Source organism: Patella vulgata, chromosome 5 (genome assembly GCF_932274485.2).
Source record: "Patella vulgata chromosome 5, xgPatVulg1.2, whole genome shotgun sequence".
In the NCBI taxonomy this organism is placed as follows: Eukaryota; Metazoa; Mollusca; class Gastropoda; family Patellidae; genus Patella; species Patella vulgata.
The window spans coordinates 58,420,320-58,446,552 of NC_065883.2; the positions used below are offsets into that span (position 1 = coordinate 58,420,320).

General features: G+C 33.5%; 1 protein-coding gene across 1 annotated transcript; it reads left to right on the forward strand.

The window, feature by feature from the left end:
* The first annotated feature begins 3,687 nt into the window (after positions 1-3,687).
* On the forward strand, positions 3,688-24,252 carry LOC126820740 (ribosomal protein S6 kinase alpha-5). The gene is made up of 15 exons (XM_050548840.2): positions 3,688-3,821; positions 7,789-8,079; positions 8,716-8,831; positions 10,498-10,608; positions 11,317-11,400; positions 12,495-12,598; positions 13,223-13,367; positions 14,838-14,999; positions 15,590-15,712; positions 16,256-16,332; positions 16,689-16,833; positions 17,075-17,245; positions 20,329-20,532; positions 20,996-21,146; positions 21,955-24,252. Exons 1-15 carry the CDS (start codon positions 3,752-3,754, stop codon positions 22,713-22,715), a joined length of 2,715 nt encoding a protein of 904 aa, XP_050404797.1. The 5' UTR covers positions 3,688-3,751; the 3' UTR covers positions 22,716-24,252.
* Positions 24,253-26,233: the final 1,981 nt, after the last annotated feature.

Genomic DNA, 26,233 nt, shown 5'->3' on the forward strand with positions numbered 1-26,233 from the left:
AACGACCGAACACCTATATTCTACGACCGATATTAGAACAATACAATTTTGTTTTAAACGAGATTGGTTATACATTGTGCCGGATGCAAAAATTATCGAGACAAAATGTCGATATGACATGAAACGCCTTCATTTCAAGTTACTCTATCAAAATCTATTGCATCTATATTAATCCTGTTAACAGTTGTAAATGTTACCCCCGAGCACTTACAGCCACAAATAACACAGCCTAATGAGAACTGTGGGTGATCTTATTTCGTCTAGACGCGGGATTAACATACAGCAAAGGAAGACCAACATTTATCAAGATACGCCACAGGCTATCAATCGGGTAAAAATTCGAAAAGCCTTTCCAGAGAAATGTCATAAAAGTGTTCTTAATAAAGATTTATTGAAAGACATGTCACTCAGGGATAGTAATTAGGCATATATCAATAATATCTGTCTACCCTTAGAATGACCTCATAAGCGTGAATTGTTACCCCGTAAGCATGCGCCATAAAGTTTAGAATAGCCTCGTAACTATCCATTATAAAAATTGGAATAATTGTGTTCAAAAATACCGATCAACTCCAAAATCGGATTTATAAGATAAAGATAGGTTGCCAGGCAACGAAACAAACGCCCACAGCAGCTAAATCGTCCGGGCAGTCAACAAGAGTTGTCGCATATTTTTACTTTTTTCGGTAATGAAACATTTATAATACACTACAATCTGATTAAGAGTAACAACTCATTAAGTAATTATCAGAAAATCATTAGAATTTGTTTGGTTTTGCCACATGCTAACGTTTAGTATACGAAACATTTTATATCATGGATTTAGCTGTTCAAGTTGTCAAAATTCATTGAAAATCAATATACGTGTTCGTCTCGAGACCTTAAACTCTGTGTATCAATCTGAAGTCAATCGGGTGATAACTTTAGCCTTTAGAGCATCCACAAGATTTTTTGAATTGATCAAGGTCAATAACTCTGGAAGTAATTATCGGAAATCGCTGATAATCAAAAAACTTCTTCGTCTCATGACCATAAACACTGTGTATAAATTTTAAGTCAATCGGATATTAACTTAAGCCTATAGAGCGTCCACGAGCAGTTGTGGACGCCGATCGGACGGACGGGGGCGACGACAATATACGACCACATTTCAAAATGCAATTTAATCCACATTTTAGAATTTACTCCCAAGATCAATTTTTTAATGATATTGTCGCCATAGGTTAAATATCGACAGAATGTGAACTGGGCAATACATGCATGGTCGGTTAGAATTTGCCTATTCAATACCATTTTCTTCACAAGAAAGCTCATCACAAACAAGGCTTTTTAATGGCATTAATATCAATTGTGGTTTATAATTCCTGAAATATAATCGACCGACGTCTGACATGGGCTATAAAGGCTGACAAAAAAGTATCTTAATTCGAAATTAAGAAACCTGTAGGAACACACACTCACCCACATACACACACCAGATTTATTGACAACATAACACAAAATAAAGTGTGCACAAAAGAACGCCTTTATTAGCCCATTTAGTCGGTGCATGGAGCCTCGGTGGCTAAGTGGGTAGGACGCTGACTCGCTAGCCTGGAGGTCCGGCGTGGTTCCCCTTGTCAGTGGTGCAGGATGGAGGGGCTGACAAGGAAAGCTGTTTAGTCGTTCGGATGGGAAGAAAAACCGAGGTCCCGTGTATACATTGGTGTGCGTGTAAAAGATCCCTTGGCAGTTGGAATTCGATATAAGAGTATGCCATAGTGCCGCTGCCCGGGCAAATTTTCCCTCATAGCACACTGTATGGCGTATGCCGGTCTTCGTTAGTCGGAGCAGAACAGTAGGACGTTAAACCCCATTTCATTTCAGTCGGTGCAGAAACGTATAGGGCGATATCTGTACCAAGCGTGAGCAATATTGAACTTTTGTGTTATGTGAACATATTTTGATGTGCGAGACGTCCTTGTTTAATATTAGCTCACCACGCCAGTCGCCCAGTCCTAAAAAAAACTGAATGCATAACTTTGAATGAACGTCCTTCTCTGTTCCAACCGGGATAATGAATTATAAGGTAAAGGTAGCTACGTCAAAAGCGCACAACAAGTGACTGGTATTCAAAAGATGTGGCAATAAAAATTATGATAGGGTTGGTATTGTTCACATGATTAAACGATGATAACATAATGTGGGATCTGTCAGTCAAAGAGAGGCAACTCCTAAACTGAATTAATAGAGACCATAGATATAGATTTGTTTATGGGCAAGAAGCAAGCAATAACAAAAAAATTGAATTACGTTGTATGTAATTTAAGGCAAAAAAAAGAGTATGTTTCCGTTTTTGTTTTATATATATATATATATATATATATTTACATATACAACATAGGTCTTTAATTTGAACTTAAATCGTTGCGGGAAAACCTAGCTGTAGCCTATAATAAATACATGGTGGACCGCGAGCCCTAGGAAGAGACTGTCAGGCCCACGGCAGTATACTCATGTCTACAAATTTTCAGAATTATTATTCACCCCAATTCAAAACTCAAATATATACCAGAATGAATAAGGTACCAAATAGGCTACTCAACAACCAGAACTACTAACTAATAAGTGTAAATAGTTATGAGCATCGTGTAAAAGGCAGTATGCAATTAAACACACTACTATATCTTTTTCAATTTTCCCCTGGTATTAGAGTCCACGTACAATTGAACTTTAGGTAAAACATACGGTATCGCATTGAGTTGACATAATGTGTTATTTCGATTACTGACGAGGCAAGGCTATGCGATTAAACTATTGTTTTGAAAGTTTAAGCAAATGTCGGCTTGTTTAGTTTTGAGTATGTTTACCGTGTCCTCAAGGGAAAAAATGAAATGAAATGAGGTTTAATGTCGGACAACTGTTTTGCTCCGGTGAAAAAAAAATCTGTAATAATAAAAATGTAAAATTTTCAACAAAGACAGATTTTCTTGTCATCGCATAAAACAAAAATCCAGGGTAACCGACAATTTTATTTTGAATCTAAATTTAAGATATTTAAAGCTTTACGGGAACATGAATTATTAAGTTTAGACCAGTTAAGCCCCTTTAATTTTCCCCGTATCTGAAATCTTTTATTTCTATCTCGGAAGCGTTAAACCCATTGATAGTTGAAATAACTAAGATATGCTTATTCTGGAAGGTACAGGGCATCATTTACATTTATGTCCATAATAGAGGTCATAAATTTACCGAACGGTATAAAAAACGAGTTGCCGATTATTATCCATCATTCTAGCGGTAATAATATTGGAACGGGTTCACCGTAGTTTCCACATTATACACATGCATGTAAACTATCGCTTCGATGTGCGCTTTATATTTTGCGTACCGTATTACTATTAGCCGAGCAGAAATCAATGTCAATTCTGCCAATTATAATTCACTGCACTTTAATATAAGCCAAATCTGAACCCTTCAATGCTGAATTCATTTTGCTATTGTTATCGTCCGGGAGTACCACTATGCTCACCTATTGTCTATTCATTTGACCGTGCAGTGCATTGTGAATCATGTCTTCCACGATTTAAAGGTGCACAAAGATCGCTGACCTGCTGTTACAAATTAAAAACAAAACAAACACACGTGTTTTATCTAATTATAGAAATATAGGACACTTCCGGCTCTTTGCCGTGGCATTTTGGGAAGGCAGCTTACTTCAGGCTTGAAAGTAGGCCTATTTTGTTGATAATATTTTGCATAATTCAGAAATATGGAGGAAGCCTCTGGGAGTGCAAAATCCACAGAAGAGGATAAAACAGTTACACTGGAGCTTAAAAATGGTAAAGAATTCGCAGTGCACCTGAGCGCAATGCTGCAAACGCAAATAAACACCGTCTGCTTCAACTTGGTTTATCATTGATTGCACTGTCACACTGCTGCCGTGCAGTGTGTGACACCATAGAGTCAGAGAAGCAGTGTCATAATATAAAGATATAGCCTGTTTACTAATAACGGAGTGTGATATGCAAGCATACAAAATCCGACTTGTTTATCTGTAACACAAACATAAGCAATTGGAGGCTATTAATAGAAATATGGACTAATACCTGAAGATGATTTGACTAAAATTTAAAAAACAAAAACATTATTATATAAGTTTGGTCTAAATGATTATCATTACACAATAAATGTGCACTGTATATTACAGTAATAATAAATAAGATCCACCTTCATCCATTATATTAATGTCTAAGTTTAAATGCGGGTTCATAAATTGTTGTTTTTGGTTAAGATCAAACCAGAGGTATGATATCGAAGCTGTGTTGTTTTTTTTTATAATCCTGATGTTATATTTTCAGTAACATTGACTAACACTTGTAAAAATATCTGATGTCATTGTTTATTTCAAGTTGATTTAGTTACATTCAATTTCTAATGAAAGCATTTTTTAGAAATTGAATGCTGCCGTCGCTGGTAATGCTATCCTATAGTTTTTCTGACTACACTACACTAATTCTTTAAAATTTGGTTCACATTTGATCATGTTTGTGGATGGAACCTTCTTGTCAAATTCAATGTAGCCAACTCATCACCAAGCACTGGTCACTTGGTTAAACTAAACCTATGCCAAACATAATCTTTGACAACCTTTGTAGTTTGAAAATTTCCTTTTTCTTTTGCTTATTGTTATATGCTTTTGCCAACTTTTGGCATTTATTTTTCAAGCATGTCTTTAGCATTAGAAAGTTAAGGTGTTATATATAACTACAATTATATGAAGTTAAGGCATCATTATGGCTACAGGTATAAGTTATAGACTCTTTTAAGTTAAGGCTGACAAGAGGGGAAAGGGAACAATAATAATTAACTTTTTTTTAGGACATGAACTTAATCAGGCATCCAGTTACTGAGTTAGCATGCTGCTCATAAATAGCAATACCATGTGAAAATTTGTTAGCCAGATTAAAACACAGATCTATATTTTGTTTTGTTTCTTTATACTTTTGATGGCTCCACTACATGAAGATCTGACAGGTTGTAATTGGAGGTCGGTTCAGGGGTCATATGTGCATTTGTACCCTATGCATCAGCCATTCGATTAACCAATCAGCATCTGTTTTTCAAGTGGCTATTCAGAAATACAACTTTTACTTATTTTATTTTGCTATCGCTGCAAATGTCAACCCACATTTTCGTGTCCCAGACAACATGAGAACTTGACTCAACAGATCATTTGATTGACTAAATGCCTCACATCAACCAGAATGTGGGTTATTTAACAACACTTCCAGATCCTGGTGTAGTGAAGAAAAGTAAAGCGAAATTTTGGACTATAAAAAATGAAACGATAATAGGATCTGCGTTTTAATCAGAATGGCCAAATGAAAATGTTATGAAATTATGTACTATACACAAAATGATAGTGTCGTAAATTTATTCGGATAGATACAACTTATTAGTGTTAAAACCTGTATCTATGTGATATTCAATATTATTGTCCCCCGCCTTTCGAAGAAAGCAGGGGACTATTAAAATGGGTTCGTCTGTCTGCATGTCTGTCTGTCTGTCTGTCCATCCGTCCGTCTGTCCATCACACTTTTTGGGACACAATAACTCTCCTTCTAATTGACCTAGAATGTTCAAACTTGGTGTAGGTGTTTATTAGGTCAATGCCTTGATGGAGTTCGAAGATTAGCATTTTCGGCTTAGGGTAGGCAGAGATAATCAATTTGATTGGTGGATGCTTTGGGACACGATAACTTTAGTTCTAATTAAGTGAGAGTGATGAAACTTGGTGTATAATTTCATTACATCAATACCTTGACTAAGTTCGATAATGAGCATTTTCTGCTCAGGGTTAGCAGAGCGATAAGCAATTTGATTGGCCGAGACTTTGGAACACAATAACTGTATTTCTAATTGAGCTAGAATGTTCAAACTTGGTGTAGGTGTTTATGAGGTCAATGCCTTGATGGAGTTCAAAGATGAGCATATTTTTCTGCTTAGGGTAAGCTGAGATAAGCAATTTGATTGGTTGATGCTTTGGAACACGATAACTTTAGTTCTTATTAAGTGAGAGTGATGAAACTTGGTGTATAGTTTCATTACATCAATACCTTGACTAAGTTCGATGATGAGAATTTTCTGCTTAGGCTAAGGAGCAATAAGCATTTTGATTGGTCAAGACTTTGGAACATAACAACTCTGCTTCTAATTGAGATAGAATGTTTAAACTTGATGTAGATGTTCGTCTTGATTGAGCTAAAGCTAAGCAGAGATAAACAATTTCCTTGGTCAATGATTTGGGACAAGATAACTTTGATTCTATCTGATAGAGAGTGATGAAACTTAGTCACTTTAGTGTATAGTTGATAATCAGTTTGATTGCTTGATACTTTTGAAAAAGTATCATCTATGTGTCATCTATTTATTTGGGGATTTCGGCAGGGGACATCAGCCTCACTGTTGGCTTGTTAGTATACCCAACCACATTCCATCAGTTCGTCCGTTCACTTTTACAGACTATAGTTCTAGGTTTTTTTTGGGTTGTTTTTTTTTTTTCAAACAACAAATTGTTTATTTCATCATAAGGAAGATCCCTACCAAAATTTAATATTTTATTGAACAATTTTTGGAGTTATTTCCCCATTTATGTCTAGACTTGATGTATAACACTGAACATAATTTTTAAACGAATTATTTGAAACTGAGTGGGATTGCTCATTGTAAAGCTAATTGTAAATTATTTTACTGGTCACATTTTGACTTTGAAACCCTGTGAACACAATACAGGACAAACTTGACGGAGAGAGAGATAAATGGGGTTTAACGTTCACTTAGCACAGACTAGATTATTTCGGAACTAAAATATAGTTCAATTTTATTTCAATAATTCGCTTGCGCAAAGGGGTCTTTAGCAGTGGGAGGAAACCAGAAGACCCAGAGAAAAATCACTAGTTTGGACAGGCAACCTACTCCTTGTCACATACAAGCGGGGAATCAAAACCACGCCACTTGACTCCATGACAGACCCGATCCAACCTGCAAGCGGCCAACCAACCCCGCCAGTCATTTGAATGTGATACAGGACAAAGTTCTGTATGGATTTTTATAAAATGTGGTGAGATTTTGCTTAGTTTGACATCTGAAACTTGTGAATCCATCCAGGATAAAGTTCTCAACCATAGTATCAATTAGTGTATACTTTATACCAATTACCGGTACATTAAAAGCATTTGAAAAATCACTGTCCAACATGGAAGTTGATCTAGATAAGGATGAAAACCTTAAGACTCCCATATTTCAATGGGCTATTATTGGGACATTGACAGATCGCAGCATCAGCTTGCCTATTGGATCATTAGAAACAGCTGTGGTATCTGGCAATATCCTGTAAACATTACTGTGTTAAAGGGACAATAACACTCTGGCTGGCTTGACAGCTCCAGAAAATAATATATATAGCCTTATTCCAAGTACTAGATGTGTTAGTGTCTTACCTGTTGTGTAAATTATCCATTAAATCCTATTTTACTTGTCCAGAGGGTTCAAAAATATTTTTAAATCCAAGTCACATTTGAAAAGCTTTACATCCGGCTTTTCAAATCATTTAGTTGAATTTTTCCAATTTTTTAAATTAGGTGTGTTAAGATGAAATTTATATCACCAATTAATTGGAATATTGTAAAATAGTACAATTTGTTGACCAGAATAAAGATTGGGACATATTATTCAGTTACAACAAGAGTGGTATTGAGCCTTTAAGAAAAGAAACAAATAATATAATCTTATATTTTTATATTTCAGTGAATCTCACTGGTAAAGAAGATAAAGTTGGAATGGAAGATTTTGAATTATTGAAAGTGTTAGGGACAGGAGCTTATGGAAAAGTGTTTCTTGTCCGAAAATATGATGGAGCAGATCAAGGGAAATTATATGCTATGAAAGTTTTGAAAAAAGCCAGTATAGTTCAAAAGACAAAAACTACAGAACACACAAAAACAGAAAGACAAGTTTTAGAAGCAATAAGAGAATCACCTTTTTTAGTGACACTTCATTATGCATTCCAGACAGATGCTAAATTACATCTTATATTAGGTAAAAAAAGAAATATACTGTGAGAAATCCAATGCGAAATACATTTTGCTGAAGTTGAATTTCTAACTGGAATATCCGTTCAAAAATGGTTCATTTCCATTTAGTATTACAAAGATGATGAATTAAAAGTTTGTCAACATTCAGCATCACCTGCAGTCGATATAAAAGGGATATGATCGAGGGTCAGCACCATCTGTAATCTTTGCTACAATCTTTTGATGGTCCTCTTTTTAATCCAATTGAATTCAAACCAGGAAATTATCAACAGTTGATATTTTGATTTTGAGTACATGTTCTGAAAAATGCAAGTGATGTACAGAAAGAAATGAGTGTCTTCGTTGTATCTTTTAATTGCTAAATTGACTATCAGTAACAGAATCTAATATTTGCCAGTTTTAATGTTTTAATTACCGTAATTAAGTTTTATATGGAAAATGTAGTAGAAAAATATCACTGCATGATGTACCTGACAGTTATGTTCTACTGTATTTGATTTCTTTTCTATTTACTGATGTCATATAGAGAAAATGAGCACAGCACAAATAGCCATTATAGTAAATTGATATAAAAATATGTACAGAAAACATTTTTGACGGTCAATTCTGCCTATTGTAATAATTTACATATTTGTTGCAGATTATGTTAGTGGAGGTGAAATGTTTACACATCTATATCAAAGAGAAAGATTTAATGAAAATGATGTGAAAATATATATAGGAGAAATTGTACTTGCATTAGAAACACTTCATAAGGTAAGCAATTCACTGAATTCAGTGACTTCTTTTTGTCCTACGCCTTTCGAAGAAAGCAGGGGACTATTAAAATGGGTTCGTCTGTCTGCATGTCTGTCTGTCTGTCTGTCCATCCGTCTGTCTGTCCATCACACTTTTTGGGGCACAATAACTCTCTTTCTAATTGAGCTAGAATGTTCAAACTTGGTGTATGTGTTTATTAGGTCAATGCCTTGATGGAGTTCAAAGATGAGCATTTTCGGCTTAGGGTAAGCAGAGATAAGCAATTTGATTGGTTGATGCTTTGGGACACGATAACTTTAGTTCTAATTAAGTGAGAGTGATGAAACTTGGTGTATAGTTTCATTACATCATAACCTTGACTAAGTTCGAAAATGAGCATTTTCTGCTCAGAGTAAGCAGAGCGATAAGCAATTTGATTAGTCGAGACTTTGGAACACAATAACTCTCCGTCAAATTGAGCTAGAATGTTCACACTTGGTGTAGGCATTCATTAGGTGAATGCCTTGATGGAGTTGATGATGAACATTTTCTGCTTACGGTAAGCAGAGATAAGCAATCTGATATGCTGATGTTTTGGGGCATGGTAACTTTGGTTATAATGAAGTGAGAGCGATGAAACTCTGAATATAGATTCATTATATCATTACCTTGACTAAGTTCGATGGTGAGAATTTTCTGCTTAGGCTAAGGATCGATAAGCAATTTGATTGGTCAAGACTTTGGAATATAACAACTCTGCTTTTAATTGAGGTAGAATGTTTAAACTTGATGTAGATCTTCATTAGATGAATGTCTTGACTGAGTTCAATGATTAACATTTCGAGCTGAAGCTAAGCAGAGCTAATCAATTTCAATGCTTTGGTACAAGTTAATCTTGATTCTATCTGATAGAGAGTGATGATACTTGGTGTATAGTTTGATTGCTTGATACTTTTGAAAAAAAAATAAATGTGCGATTTATTAATATGTGTCATCTATTTATTTTGGGATTTTGGGGGCTTGTTATGTTCTGTGCCATATGTATTAAAACAAGACCTCTTTGATTTGGGAGAAGTATGAGTTGATTTATTTTATAAGTTCTGAAATTTTCTGTGTTTAAAGCTCCAATGTGCCAAAGGAACAATAACAATTATTCTTCTTACATACTTATATAAATTTTAAAAAAAGTCAGGACCAAAAAGTGTACTTTTCATAGTAATTTAGAGTGCATATACATGATTATAGGTTAGATTACAGATCTATCCTTTGTTGAGCTTGATGTCATTGTGTTATCTTTCGTCTGTTAACTAAAAGTTTATTAAAATGAAGATGGCAACATGAAATCCAATACAAGAAAGGGAACTTTAGAACTTGACCTAATGACCAATATTAATCAATTTTGGACCCAAATCAATTATTTCCTGTTTCAAATGAAATATTTCCTGTTTCAAATCAAGTGAAATCCACTATATAAAGATAAATCAGTGGTTTCATATATAATTGATATAGTTTCAGCTTGCTATGATATATCATGATGTAAAGAATAAGAAATGTTTTGATATATTGATATAATTTCAGCTTGGTATGATATATCGTGATATAAAATATAAAAAATGCTTTGATGTATATTATCGATATAATTTCTGTTTGGTATAATACATCGTGATTTCTGATATAATTTCAGCTTGGTATAATATATCGTGATATAAAGTTAGAGAATATATTACTAGATGACGAAGGACATATTGTTTTAACAGATTTTGGTTTAAGTAAAGAGTTTTTACCCAGTGATGATGTGAGTAACATCTAAAACAAACTATTCTAAGACTTGAATAGTGTGTGCAGGTCGACCGCATTAAATGCAAACAAGACTGATAAGACCAGTCTTGGGGATCTAATGATACAGGCTTAAAAAATGAATGATTTACAAGAAAGACGTAATAGAAATAATGCAACCAGTCTTGACAGTGGTTGTCTCCTGAATGGGGTAGAATGTAAAAAAATTTAACAATAATAAGGGCAATAATCCAGTTAGAATTTCGGAAAACATTAAAAATTCATAAATAAAGTGCAGTGAGCAAACAGGATGAACCTGTCAAATATAAACCTTGCATGTTAGAAAGATATATACACTATTTCACATTTTTCCCTCTTCTCCTGAACTACTGGATGGATATCAACCAAATGCTACTTGGGTTTTGCTTATTCAGATTGGTTCAATCAAGTTCTTCAGCCCTTTAGGATAGGATCGTGATAGGACAACATGAAAGAGGAAAGTTTTGAGGTTTTCTTATTACCTCTTGGGCCTTGAACTACATATTGTAGTATACAAATGTGTTTTAAAAAAATTGCTTGGCCAGTGTAGACAATTTTTTTTATGACTGAGAAATTATTGATATGTTCATAGTCTAACCCAATTACGAATGACAATCAAGCCCACTTGGCCCAGATTGCCTCAGATTGTGTAATAAAAATCTTTTGTTCAATGATTATTTTATTGTAGACTCATAGAGCTTATAGTTTTTGTGGTACTATAGAATATATGGCACCTGAAGTTGTCAAAGGTGGAGCTACAGGACACACTTTTGTAAGTTGAATAGAATAGTCTGTACAGCAAGATTAACATCTTAAATTAATTAGAGCATTTCAGCCAGTTTCATAGCAACCCAGTCTCCCCCCAGTAGGATTATTGTAGAAAACATTGCATAGCTGTCCAGAATAGTTTTACCCTGGTGGACCATAAGAGAAATGATCTCCTTCTATGTAACAGGCAGAAATCTGAATGTCACCTTTCTACTACCAGACCATGTCATCAATCCCATATACCTGATATAAGAAAGCAAGATAGGCTGCAATGTTTGAATCCAAATAGTCCGACAATAACAACATGATGCCGTATAGCAGTCATATAGTAACCTTGTTTAATTCTTCAGGTGAATCCTTTTCTAATCTTGATAGTAATTTTTATACGCCCACATTGAAATGTAGTTGTATATTGTCATCGCCCCCGTCCGTCCGGCGTTCCTACATTCACAGTTGTGGAAGCTCTAGAGGCTAAAGTCAGTATCTTGATTTACTTTAAATTTATAATCAGTGTTTAAGGTCATGAGACAAAGAATCCTATTGATTTTCAATAATTATTGCCAGAGTTATGGCACTTTGCAAAATCTTGTGGACCCTCTAAAGGCTAAAGTTAATATCCGATTGACTTTAAATTTATACACAGTGTTTAAAAGGTCATCAGACAAAGAAGCCTTGTTGATGCTTTAGAGACCATAGTTATCATCTGATTGATTTTATATTTATACACTGTTTACGCCTACATATTTTCGTTTTGATTGACTTTAGATTGATACGCAGAGTTTAAGGTCTTGAGATTTTCAATGCTTTTTGGTAACTTGAACAGCTAAATCCATGATATTAAATGTTTTGCATACTAAACATTAGCATGGACCAAACAAATTCTAATGATTTTCTGATAATTACTGAATGAGTTGTTACTCTTAATCAGGTTTTAGAGTATTATAAATGTTTCATTACCGAGAAAAGTAAAAATATGCGGCAACACTTGTTGCCTGCCCGGACGATTTAGCTGCTGCGGGCGTATGTTTCGTTGCCTGTCAACCTATCTTTCTTTTTATAAACTGTACAATTATTGATTTGTTTCATTGCATCATATAGGCTGTTGATTGGTGGTCACTTGGAGTTTTAACATATGAATTATTAACTGGTGCGTCTCCCTTTACTGTAGATGGCGAGAAAAATACACAGTCCGAAATCTCCAGGTTATTTTAGTACTTCTTATTTCCTGTTATTCACATGTCCATTTTAGCTTGGAAATGTCAAAATCACTTAAGATTTATCAATATATAACATCCATTACTAAACTCCTACATTGATGGTTAGACTTACTTTTTGGAGTCTGGCTATGAATTACATTTGATGTTTGTAAAAAGAGACTTGGTCATGGTAGTTGGGGTGTGGGGGGGGTATGGAACCAGACTGATGACTAAATCGTCCTGGGAAGAATCTTCAAGAATTTTCAAATCCAATTCTTACTTGAAGTATAGGTAAAAAAAAACAATATCCAGGCAAAATTCTCCATATATGTCTGTGTAATTAAAATTAACTGCATCTTAGTCTCCAAATGTCTAAAGTGTGTCTTCACAAGATATTAAACACCATTCCATTCCTCTGTTTCTGATAAAGAGAGTTATAAATTAGGAGTTATGAAACCTCTCAAATACTGTAGCCTGCCCAATGAAAATGTTATAGTACCTCTTGACCAGTTTACTGACCAGTTCTAAATTCCAACATGCTAGCTAAAATTTCAATATCAGTTAGAAATCATACAAAGTATTCCCTAACTCATCTTGTTTCTAAAAGCTTGTTTATATTTCTTAATCTAGGAGAATTCTAAAATGTGATCCACCTATGCCAAAAACATTTTCATCACAAGTTAAAGATTTTATACAGAGGTTGTTGATCAAAGACCCTAGTAAAAGATTGGGAGCAACCGGAGCAGCAGCTGTCAAAAATCATAAATTTTTTAAGGTAAGAAGTTTATGTAAAAGGAATATATATTAACAGTTCATCATGATCAGGAAATGTTGTCAAACTTGTATCTGGGCACATGTGATCACACCTTTATATTCTGGGTTTCGGTTGTATATACGAGCTAGTATTATTGCTACATTGCAAAATGAAGACATTGGAACTGCTCTTACAATGTTAGATCATACCAGATCAGTTTTAGTTCTTAATGTTATGTTAAGATTTCAAATTTTAGAGATTCTGAGATAAGAGCAACCAAGTATTTTTTGTTAGAATTATATATTTTTCCAAGCAACTAACATGCAAATTGTTGTGGCCGCCTTACTGTATTGGACTCTCATTTTTCCTGAAACAATACTGTATTACTCCCAAAATAAAGTGACGGGACACAATGAAAGCTCACCATCAAAGTGCTGGCTAGACATGCAGCTGAAATGCGATTTTTGGCATGATTGTAGGCTGGATATTTACTGACAACACACAAAATCAGGAACAAACTGCAGAGGCCATAACCACTATACTTCACAGTGAAACGTAGGCAGAAGGAATAAAAATCAAATGTCAGTTAGACTGTTAGTCACGCATACCTACAGGGTATAGTCGTTGATAAAGAGTGTCAGAACTGATTAACTCTTTAGAACCCTCACAGTAGCAGCGGTAAGGGAATCTGGTAGCGTGGTATCCTGCAGATGTTGCCGGATAATGTGCATTGTCATATCTTTCCAGTCAGGCTATTTCTGATCTTAGTGGTCCCTGTTTGTTAGAAAAGATCACAGGATAGCATCCAAACATCGGGCGATGGCCCTGATTCACATGCCTTCTTTAAAGGTACTTTCCCACATAAGAATTTATCGTGTGGTTATTTCCATTAAAAGAATGGCAATTTTGGTAAATATGGAAAACAGAAACATCCAATCTTACTAGAAAAATATTGGATTCCCTGAAAAACACTGCGTTAGTGAGCACTTGATGTTCATAAAGTTGATGGTGAGCTTAAACATACAACAGTTTCTGAGATAAAAAAACACGGAAAAAGACGTGGACAGTGGATAATCCGAGAACTAGTTAGACTTCGATAGTTATGATATATGGACAGCAATTAAAGACAACATCATCTTGTATGTGCAATGAATTCTCCTCCGGCTTCACACCGGTTGCTATGTACCGCATCAGCCAAGTCGTGTGACACAAACATGGCTCCTGTTAATAGATTTTTTAAAGTAGGGGTATTCCCTCCTGAATACAATGTTTTGTGAAGGATTTGGAGCAAATTTTTGATAGATTAATTAGTTTGAATATGTTTTTACTCCAAATATATCATCAAATCACCCAGTTTGTACCTGGGAAAGGTATCTTTAATTAACATTGTGTATCACTATCAGTCTGTTTTTAAAAAATCCAAAGTAACATGATTATTTAGAAAATAGACAAATACACGTACTTTCAAATATTGGTTTGTGTTTCTTGTAGAATTTAGAATGGGATGATCTTGCAAATAAAAAAATTGAAGCACCTTTTGCTCCTCAAATACGCCATGAATTAGATGTGGGCAATTTTTCTGAAGAATTCACGAATATGGCTGCCACAGATTCTCCAGCCATTGTACCAACAAATGTAGAAAAATTATTCAAGGTAACAAATGTTCCCTTTTATCTTAGAAACTAGAATATTTCTACAACATGGGATTTCAAGTGGTTAATATATTTTTATTTGATTGATGTACAGTCGCTTGAATGGTACAAAAAACTGAGGTCCCAGGTACATATTGGCATGCATGTAAAAGAGAGTTGTTTGGGCATAATTTCCCTCATATGACACTATATTTCTTATGCCGGTCTTCGTATGTCCGACATCCACCCACATTTGCTACATTTTTCCTCCAAATTTAATAAAACTGGTATGTGACTGTGTATCCTAGAGATTTTGAACGAATTGAAAATGAATCAAGATTCACCACTGTTTCTAGAGTTATTGCATATGAAATACTAAAAATTCATCAAAAATTGTTTGTAAACACATTGGAATCTATATTTCTTATCATATTCAAATATTGCTGTAAATTAAAACACTTGCAAGTGTTCTTTTAACAATCATTCAGTGCTTGTTTCGTAACTATGTGATCTGTTTTTTATCTCATATCACCGGGTTATTCCTGTATATAAATATATTTCTGTATATACTCATGTATATATATATCTACATCTTATTTTTTAATATTACAGGGTTATTCCTATATAGCTCCATCTATTTTATTTAGTGAAAATACTATAAGCTGTGATATGTTAAAGCCTTCTACTGTTAATCAACCAGATGAGGCCAGTTTTCTTAATTCTGCACATTTTAAGGTAAATTTAAAGTAGAGATCTTTGCTGGACTTTAAAATGATAATTTTTTATTTTTCGTGTTTTAATCATACAGTTATTTAAGAGGTGTTCAAATTAGATTTCATGCAAAAATAGAGAATGATCATCGCTGAGATATAGGGGTTTAAAGATTGTGTTAAAAATATAATTTGGGACTTTAAATTTTCAGTCTTGCTTAGGTCCAAAAAAACTTTATGTAATGATTTGTTTTGATGGATAACAATATATTGTCTTTGTTGAAAACGATACATCTATAGATAAAATAGATATAAAGATACCATCAATTTTATGTTCCGTTGTCAACACAGTAGACATAAATATGATACCCAAAGTAGTAAACAAGCAGTCTTCCTCTTAACATTTCAACACTTGACGCATCATTGATTAGAAGAACACATCAGATCAACTCAATTCAGTATCTTCTTTCATACCTAAATCAAGATGACTTAATATTCTGTGAATACTGATGTTGTCAAATCTTGAGAAAACCTTGTCCTGAAAATTAAAATCAATGTTTTATTTCAGAATTCACCATTTTTTAAACAGTATGATTTAGATCTGAAAGGTTCGGCATTAGGTGATGGTAGTTTCTCTATTTGCAGGTAATGAATTCTATGGTTTAAGGCATCACATATCTTTTTTTTTCTCAAAAGTTTATCTCTGTACTCTAAAACTGAATTATTACTAAATTGATTATTTTCAAGATCTGGAATTTTAAACACATCAAAAGCCTGAATTCCTGTGTTGAGAACCAAAGGTCTTGGTTGAAATAATCTCAAATTCCCAACTAAAATATATCTCACAAGGTTGAGATTTATGAACAGAGAATCTCAAGACAATTTTGGGAGATGACACCTCCTATAGTGTCAAGAATTTTAGATCTCAGTTTCTGTGTATCTTGAGAAGATTATGCTGGGTAAAGCAATGGGATTAAATCCGAACATATTTGTATTTACAGAAAATGTTGTAATATTAAAACTCATAAAACGTATGCTGTAAAAATAGTGAGCAGACGTTCAGATTGTCAAACAGAAATACAGTTGTTGAGGTTATGTCAAGGTCATCCAAATATAGTTACAATGGTTGATATATTTTATGATGAGGTTAGTAAAAACTGCCTGGGTACAAAGGAAGGGGTGAATGCCAGAATGTCAATTGCCTTCTCAGACTATACAATTGACAGTTATTGCAATTCAATAATTACAACATCTGAAGACTAGTCATAAAATAGAAATTGTTTATATTTGAATGGTTAAAAAACTGCGCTGCAATCATGAATTTATATCTACATGATAGATTGAATATTTTTTGTTCTATTAATTCTTCTCATTATAATAAAAACAGGTTCACACATATATAGTGACAGAATTATTAGCTGGTGGAGAATTATTAGATAGAATTAAGAAGAAGAAGAGTTTTACTGAAAATGAAGCCAGTGAAATTATGTGTAAATTAGTAAAAGCTGTTCAATACATGCATTCTAAAGGTGTTGTACATCGAGATCTTAAACCAGAAGTAAGTAGGCAGGAAGTTTTTGTATGGACATTTATGGTCATAGTAACTCTATTACTGTATTCAAAGACATGTAAGGCTTATTTTCATCTGCACTTGTCATTTGTCCATCAACATGATAAATATACTAAAATAATATAATAGCCTATAGATGCCAGTCTTATACATAAGACAAAGAAGTCTACTAATTTTCAATGATTTAGGATATTTTTTCTTTTTCCATTTTGAAATTCTTGATGATTCTCTAGACTTCAAGAAGCTGGTTATTATCCAATTTTCACAAAGTATGTGATGGATAATGGCCGAAGACTGTTTATTATGTTTATTAGCCCTGAAGTTTTTCTTTATATTTACATTATCAAACTTAAAACATAGCACCATAGAGATACAAATGATGGATAGTTTTCTCAAAGAACAAGCAACAAAAATAATGGATAGATCCTTAAAACAATATGCACCTGCACATGAATGCATGTGACAAAACAATCCAGTCATACAATGCAAGCATATACAGGCAGTCCAAAATATTCATTTAACAAAATGAAATGGGGTTTAACGTCCTACTGTTCTACTCCTAAACTGGGCTAATGAAGACGGGCATATGCCATACAGTGTGCCATGAGAGAACAAGCATTAATGACGAGAATATTTGTGATAAGCAATTGGATACTGATTACATTTAGTGATGTACTCAATATGGAAGATAATGGCCGTAATAATTGTGATGTTCTTGATATGGGAGGTAATAGCTGTCAAAGTTGTGATGGAAAGGATGTTCATGAATATAATTTAGATATTGATAATATTCTTAGTACTGTGGTTAATATGAAGGATACTAGCCGTCCAAATTTTGATTTGAAATTTAATATTATATACTCTGATACAAGTGTCAATGGTACATACCAATTTACGAAATTCAAACTCAACCGTCATTATGGTGTAATGTTGATGTATTTGAAGGTTTTTTAAAATCTGATAAAAATTGTGACCTGTATAGGATCCATGAGCTAAATCTATAATCCAGGAAGTTACCGTTCGATATACACCAATATCGCAAAGAATCGAGATCTTTGGGTTATAAACATTCAGTTTCATCAAAATGGGATAAAAATTGTGAACTCTAGAATGTACAATCAGAGGGCATAATCCATGAAGTTATGGTCCCATACAAACCAATATCAAAAGGAACCTCTCACTTGGAAATATAAACCTATATTTTAGGTTATGACCTGTAGACATGGGCGTCACACATGGGGGGATCCGGGGGGGGTCCGACTCCCCCAATTGTTTTTCTGGGGGGGTCTGAATATACTTGGACCCCCCCCCCCCCAAAAAAAAAATTTACATAGTAGGCCCAAACTCCTATTTATTTACAACAATTATTATGATTAGTTAAGATTCGATCTGTATAAAACCTGTACATATTCCAATATGGTTAATACTGCTAAAATAAAACACAGAGATAATCATCCTGGAAACACGTGTGAAGTGAAAAGTACCTGTGTTCCATAAAATTGTGTCTAGTTAGCCTGTCAGTAATATTTTGTTAATTTTTTTCTGCCACTTATCAGAGTGAATCGCATGTAGGTACCCAAAAACTTAACCGCCTAAACCAAATATTTATCGCCCGCTCAGCCAGCAAGGTAACCATAATGCTTTTGCACGTGGTGTCTTGGTAGACAGCATGGCCACATGGTGTTTGTTTATATTTTTAGGGGTTTTAAAAAATGGGTTAGGGTTAGGGGTTAGGGTTGCGGACCCCCCCAATATATATTTCACGGCTACGCCTCTGCCTGTAGAGTGTCCAAACGGACGTGTCAATGGATGTCCAGATGGACAGAGGCGACGTCAATCAAGTGCCGATCATTGACATACAACAGGCGGATTTAAGTGGAATTTTTCATATGGGAAAGAACCCAAAATTCGCGGACATATGGAAACAATAAATTCTACAACTGGACAAACACGTGAAATCAACATTCTTTCATGTAACATTTCAATAACTATGAAGATTTAAAGTAATTTCATGGATGTCCAGATGGACAGAGGTGACATCAATCAAGTGCCGATCATTGACATACAACAGGCGGATTTAAGTGGAATTTTTCATGTAGGAAAGAACCCAAAATTCGCGGACATATGGAAACAATAAATTCTACAACTGGACAAACACGTGAAATCAACATTCTTTCATGTAACATTTCGATAACTATGAAGATTTAAAGTAATTTCATGTACTGTAATTTAATTTGTTCACAGAATAAATTATCCCAAAATATATTTTCATTTTTCAGATAAGTGTCTATTATTGGTTAAACTGTCCATTATTTTGAATAAATAATGGACATTTTCATAAATAATGGACGATTTTTTAAGAAAAGTGTACATTGTCCTATATACTGGTTAAAAACATCAAAGGGTGACGTCTTATCTATGTTTTAATCAACATTTTCTGCTAATTGCCATTAGAGTTATGGCCCTTTATCACTTTGAAAGATCTAGTGGCTAAAGTGATCATCAGATTGACTTTTAATTTATATACAGTGTTTATGTGGGGAGAGGGTGGATGAATGGTTAATGCGTGCTTGTTCGATCATAGGGTCTGTCATTGGGTCAAATGGCATGGTTTTGATTCCCCACTTGTACGTGACAAGGAGTAGGGTCGCCTGACCGACCTGGTGGGTTTTCACCGAGTTCTCAAGTTTCCTCCCACAGCTAAAGATCCCTTAAGCGAATTATTGAAATAAAATTGAACATGTGTCAGTCCCAAATTGACCTTGTTTGTGTCGAGTGGATGTTAAACTCCATGTCACTCTCTCTATGTCTATGAGATATAAATCCTATTTATTTTGAACAATTTCCAATAACTCTTATTAACGAAACTTATCATCTGTGGTTGATGTCCATGCTAGGGAGAATTCTATCAAATTTGAGATATTTCTTTGTAAAAGCACCAGTTAGCTATAAAAATATAACAATGAGGCAACCTTTATTGACTGCTCAAACAAATTAGCTCATGGGAACGGTACATGTTTGTTTGCCTGTATCAATTGTAATAATCTAATTATATAATGATTTTATTTCAGAATCTATTGTTTGAAGATGATACAGATAGTGCTGAAATAAAGATAATAGATTTTGGTTTTGCACGATTAAATCCTGAAAATCAAACATTAAACACTCCATGTTTTACTTTACCATATGCAGCACCTGAAGTTTTACGTCAGACCACTAATAAAGATCATGGTTATGATGAATCGTGTGATTTATGGAGCCTGGGAGTTATACTGGTAATTGGTGAAATAATTGAATATTTGATGTTACGATTTGATTTATATTTAAACTAATATGATGTCTCCAAATTTTGGAAGTTTAAGTCAATTAATATTGAAGAACTATATTGTTTCATTATTTTACTTAATGCAAAAATTAGATACAATTATGATGTGCCCACATCAAATTGTGGTTGTTTATTGCTGTGGTCCCCAATTTTTTTTTCAGCACTATATTTTTAATCCAGTCTTAAATTTATATATTCTTCTTAGGTTTTAAATTTTTTAAATTAACTTTAAATATTTACAATTTACTTAAATAACTTTAAATATATTTCAAACTTACTTTAAAGATATAAATGTAATAAGTGATTAAATAACTATGATCTATACCTAAGTTTTACTTTTTGATTTTGTAACACTCAAGTTCAGTCTATAATATATTAGTAGAAATAAACACAAATATGATATTTATTTTTAGTACACCATGCTATCAGGGAAAGCTCCATTTCGAGCTCGTAGTAAAGAAGATACTGCTTCAGATATTATGGACAGAATTAAGGGAGGTGATTTTAATTTAACAGATTCTGATTGGCATACAGTATCAGACCAAGCCAAAAAACTTATAAAAGGTATTGAGTATTTAAGTTAATTTTAACATTTTACATTTTCGACTTTTTTTTCCTAAGCCATGTAATAGATTTCAACTAGACAGGACTTTTCCTGATGTATATATAAATTTATAAATCATTAAATATATATGAATGTTCTTATATATTCTACATGTATTCGTATATATTCTAGTCATGTTAATTGTATGCTGCACCCCGTGCGATTTTTTATGCAATAAACTTACTAAGTTTGGTAGAGATGTTTCTTGGGTGCAGTTTATTCCGATTGAAGTTGATCATCCCCATAGAGGTTGAATAAAAGCACCTTAAAATGACAGATTTAGGAAAAACATTTTTTAAGTCTGCCCCAAATTTGGGTGCTGCTTATTCAAATTTGTTTAATAAAGTTGATCAGCCCCATAGACATGAACCAGGGATGACTCAAAACATTTTTGACTTCTTCTCATAAATCTCTTTATGGATTGCAATCAAATTTGGTAGTTACGGTGCTTGGTGGGTGCTGCTTATTCTGAGTTGTTGAAATGCAGTTGATCTGCCTCATAGGGACAAATTAGAATGGGAAGAAAGCTTTATACATAAGTTATCTACTGCTAGAGAGAGATTTATATTATGAAAAGCAGAATATTGACCCCCAACTAACGGAAGTGAAATGTCCTGAATTGGTGACTACTCATTAACTTTGGGGTTGTCTTGACCAGTTGTTTTAAAATTTTGGAATGTTTGGAGTTTTATTATCGGTAATAACACTTTAGATGAATGAATGACACTATAAATTCTGAATGTTGATCCTTTTTTCTTTCCATTTCAGGGCTGCTGACAGTAGAACCAAGAAAACGATTGACAATGAATGACTTACTAAAAAATGAATGGCTGTTTGGAAAACATGATTTATTATCTCATGCTTCTTTACCCACACCTGGCATTCTATCATCTCACACTAATACTATACATGTTCAACTCAGTGCCACCATGGATGCATTTCATAAAGCAACACGAGAAGGTTTCAGGCTTCAAGATGTAGCCACAGCCCCCCTAGCCAAACGAAGACGTATCAAAAAGAGTTCTACTGATGCAAGAAGTAGTTCCACCGATTCTAATAATTCTAGCTCAACTATTAGCTCATCAGGTGTTACTCAGTCTCCTGTACGTCAGTCTCCTTCCAGAACTTTTTCTAGTGCCTCCAGTATATCAAACGCTAGCACAGGCTTTATACCTCATAAATCTCTATTAACGACAACAGAGCCTTCCGGAAACGGCACGACCGTTGACTTAATTGACACCATCCATGTAACTACGGTAGATAGTGAAATAGACTCTTCTCAAGGTATCAGAAAGGGTGTGAAGCGTACCTTGGATATGATGAATAGTGAAAATGATATCCTCATTGATGGGGATGATATGGAGGAGGATGAAATGGAGGAGGAGGATGATGATGATGATGATGATGATGATTGTGTTATAATAGGAGAGGATAGTTTTGATCTAAGTGATATTAATAGAAATAAAAATCCTTCTGTAATAAGCTCAAACAAAACTATATCTAGTGAAACAATTATTATTGATGATTGATATATTGTAATTTATTATTGCTATGGTTTATCTTATTGTGCATCTTTGAGGAGTATGATCAGTGTACTCAGCATCTTGTAATTTTCTTGGTAAAAGTTCACCCCATTTTCAATGTTTTTTTGGGATTTCTAACCAGAGCCAGAGTCACATTGGGCGGGAAAACTTTCATGATAAATAAACTTGTAATTGATTATTCATCCAGAAAATTTTGGGTATATATTGGTAGTCCGCCGTAATGCCTTAGATGCAACAATGCACACAGCCAATGCAATGAAAGTAATGAGGCCTCACATCGTTTGACAATATATGAAGGTTATTTGAAGGCTAACATAATAATTGTATTGTAATTACCATAGTTATGTGTGCAAAGCAGAGGATTTTGACAAGGAAGTAATGAAATGGGGGTACCGTTTATTTACATGAAGATGATTTTTTGTGTTGATTTGGGCAATATACACCGATGTAGAATTGCACAAAGTAAGCTTTTGTTGATGGTTTGTTAGAATTTTATTGTAAATAAATAAGAACATTTTATTGTATGTATTGTTTATTGTTGATAAATGTGAATATATGATTACTAATATAAATATCTATATTAATTAATATTTATGAAATTCTTAATAGAAATAGTATGAACTTTGTTGACACTTTTTTTTCTGTGATTTTACATAAAATATAAAAAAAATCATATATTGAAAGAATTAACTTTTTATACATATATTTTCTTGATATTTCTTTTCAAACGCATGTCATAATTTTACATGAAATTTTAAGACAATTTTTGTTATATTCAATGTACGAAATCTAGAGCTTCTATACATAAAATTAAGTAACCACTTGTTCATTTCTTGTCATCAAAAATATAATATGTGAAAGCTTTATCAAAGTGAGTCTTAATTAGGCACATCATAGAGTGAAATTTATTGTTTCTTGAATAACAGAATAGTAAAAAAAAACAGTACAGTTTGTTACTAATTATTAATTATGTGTATATTATATTTTTTAATGATAATAAGATAATTTTTGCCATATAATGACAAGTATGTGTACAAGACTGGATGTTGTGTGTTATTGTTTAGATATATGTGATAAGCTGTGTTGCACTGTCAATGCAGGAGAGATATGAGTTGAGGAAGATTTACTTACTATTGTGTGTGACATTTCTTGTTATGAACTAGTCTACTGTATGTGAAATATATTTTTGAAATGATGCTCGTAAAACAAAGCTCTAAATTATCTTTTCATTAAACCTAAAGGCTCAATGTGGTTAATTGTTTTCTTCGTGATGAAATATTTTATTATTGTTAAAGAATAATATAAGACAGGTGTAAAGCATGGTTACCAACAGTGTTCTTGTGAAGCTCGTGTGTATAATATATATGGTTCTGGTAATGGTTATTTCTGTAGGAAACTAAGAAAGACAATTTTGGTATTGATACTATTAGAATCTTGTTACATAAAATCAAATGTTGCATAATGTTTTAATTTGTCACATATTTCTATGAAGGCAATCTGATTAAAATACAGATCTAAATTTTGTTTCGTTTTTTTATACTTTCAATGGTCTCCGCTACATAAAGGTCTGACCAGTTGTAAATGAAATGAAATGGGGTTTAACGTTCTACTGTTTTGCTCTGAACCTGACCAGTTGTAGTGGGAGGTCTCGTCAGGGGTCCTACAAACGACTTTTGACGTTATGATGTCACACATTTGATTAATCAATGTTTCTTGTAGGATACCAACAGTTCCGTGCACCACACGCCAAGAACTCGCTATAACACACCGTTTCATTGGCTAATCCCTACATCAACCAGCACGCAGGTTATATAACAGCTTTTCCAGATCCTAGTGTAGTAAGACAAGTAAAACGAAATTCTGAACTATAAAAAGCGAAACAAAATAGGATATATGTTTTAATCAGATTGCTATAAGGGAAGTCAGATATAAGGTCAATATCCTGGTATTTATGGGCTATTGATGTATATAATAAGGACGCAGGCTATTGAGCCAAATAATGTGCATTAAAATAGGACATAATTGTTTTATTAAATACAAAATTTAGATTATATATACATGACAATAGATTATATTCTAATCTAATTAAGATTACATCTTGATTTCGTTTCGTCTTTACAGTTTTAATTTTACAAGTAAAATTCTTCACCAGTACCACTAGACACAGATTTTTATGTACACTCTAAAGTCAGAATTCTTATAAGATTTATAATGCTTCATTTTCATGAAGAAGAACCCATCCAAATTCAGAAATTCCATTTGCAAATTTTTCAAAGATTTTGCTCTATATTCACCAAATGATTCACAATGTGACACCCTTTATGGACTGCTTAGCTGCTGTGGGCATGTTTCGTTTGAATTTGTTTAAAAGTTGATGGGATTGTTCTGTTGGGCCTATCACAAGTTCACGTTCAAATCTTGTGAATGCAATACGTAACATCAATGAATTAGTTTATTTAGTGCTTATGAAATAACACTGCTGAATTTTTGACAATTTGGATTGTCACCGTATTTTGCAGTGCAATCTTTCCATTGACATGTTTACTTTTGTGAAGTTGATACAGAACGAATTTCTCAATGGAATTTTGTTTAAACTTGGTGGGATTATTCACAGGGGTAAAGAGTGGAACCCTATTAAATTTACAAATATTTGTGTAGTAAGTTTAATATCGGGTTTGTGGATTTATGTTCTCATTCATAGCTTGTGAACATAATACAGGACAGAGGTCTCTGTGGAAGCTATTAAAACTTAGTTGGATTTTTTCAAACTGGCTCAGTGAGATTTGTTGACATTCATTTTAGAACTAGACTGCCTGACTTTGCAGCTACTAGGAGGGGTCCCCGACAAGCCCCTGTCTTTTGTTTTTGTAAGCTTTACTGGACAAAATCATAGGTTTTGCTTAATTACGGCACCTTTACTTAATTTGAAAGGGAGCAAGTTAGCTAAATTTAGTTACCCATAATATAAATTGGTTTTGTCTAAATTATGGTTAAAAAAAATTCCCCACTGAATTAACTATACCAAAATCTAATTTTAAGAATATAGTTTTGTATATTATATCATTTAGCTATAAGCGACAGAAAAGTAACTTGTAAATCTTGTTTTAATAATATGCAGTAAATCGCATAATAATAATATAGTTATTTAATAATGTACTTATTATAAAAGGTAGTCAACTAGTCAAATAATTATTACAAAGAATTATGTTGAGAATATTTAAAATGAAAAAAAGAAAAGCATCTGATTTTGTGCAGGATAAATGTTTTAGGGCACCAGATGTTCAGAAATTCCAAAATTGGCATTACTAAATTTATATTCTAAATAAAATCATACTTTTTTTTTACTGTTGTTCTGTCAGAATTGTAGTTCATTGATCTAATGGTTTCTTTAAAATCAGTCTTAATAATCTGTCAGCTTCTTTACTAACTTTCACCAAGTTTCCATAATCACTCAATTTTTTTTTTTATTTTGACTACCACCATTTCCTCACTCCACTTGGGAT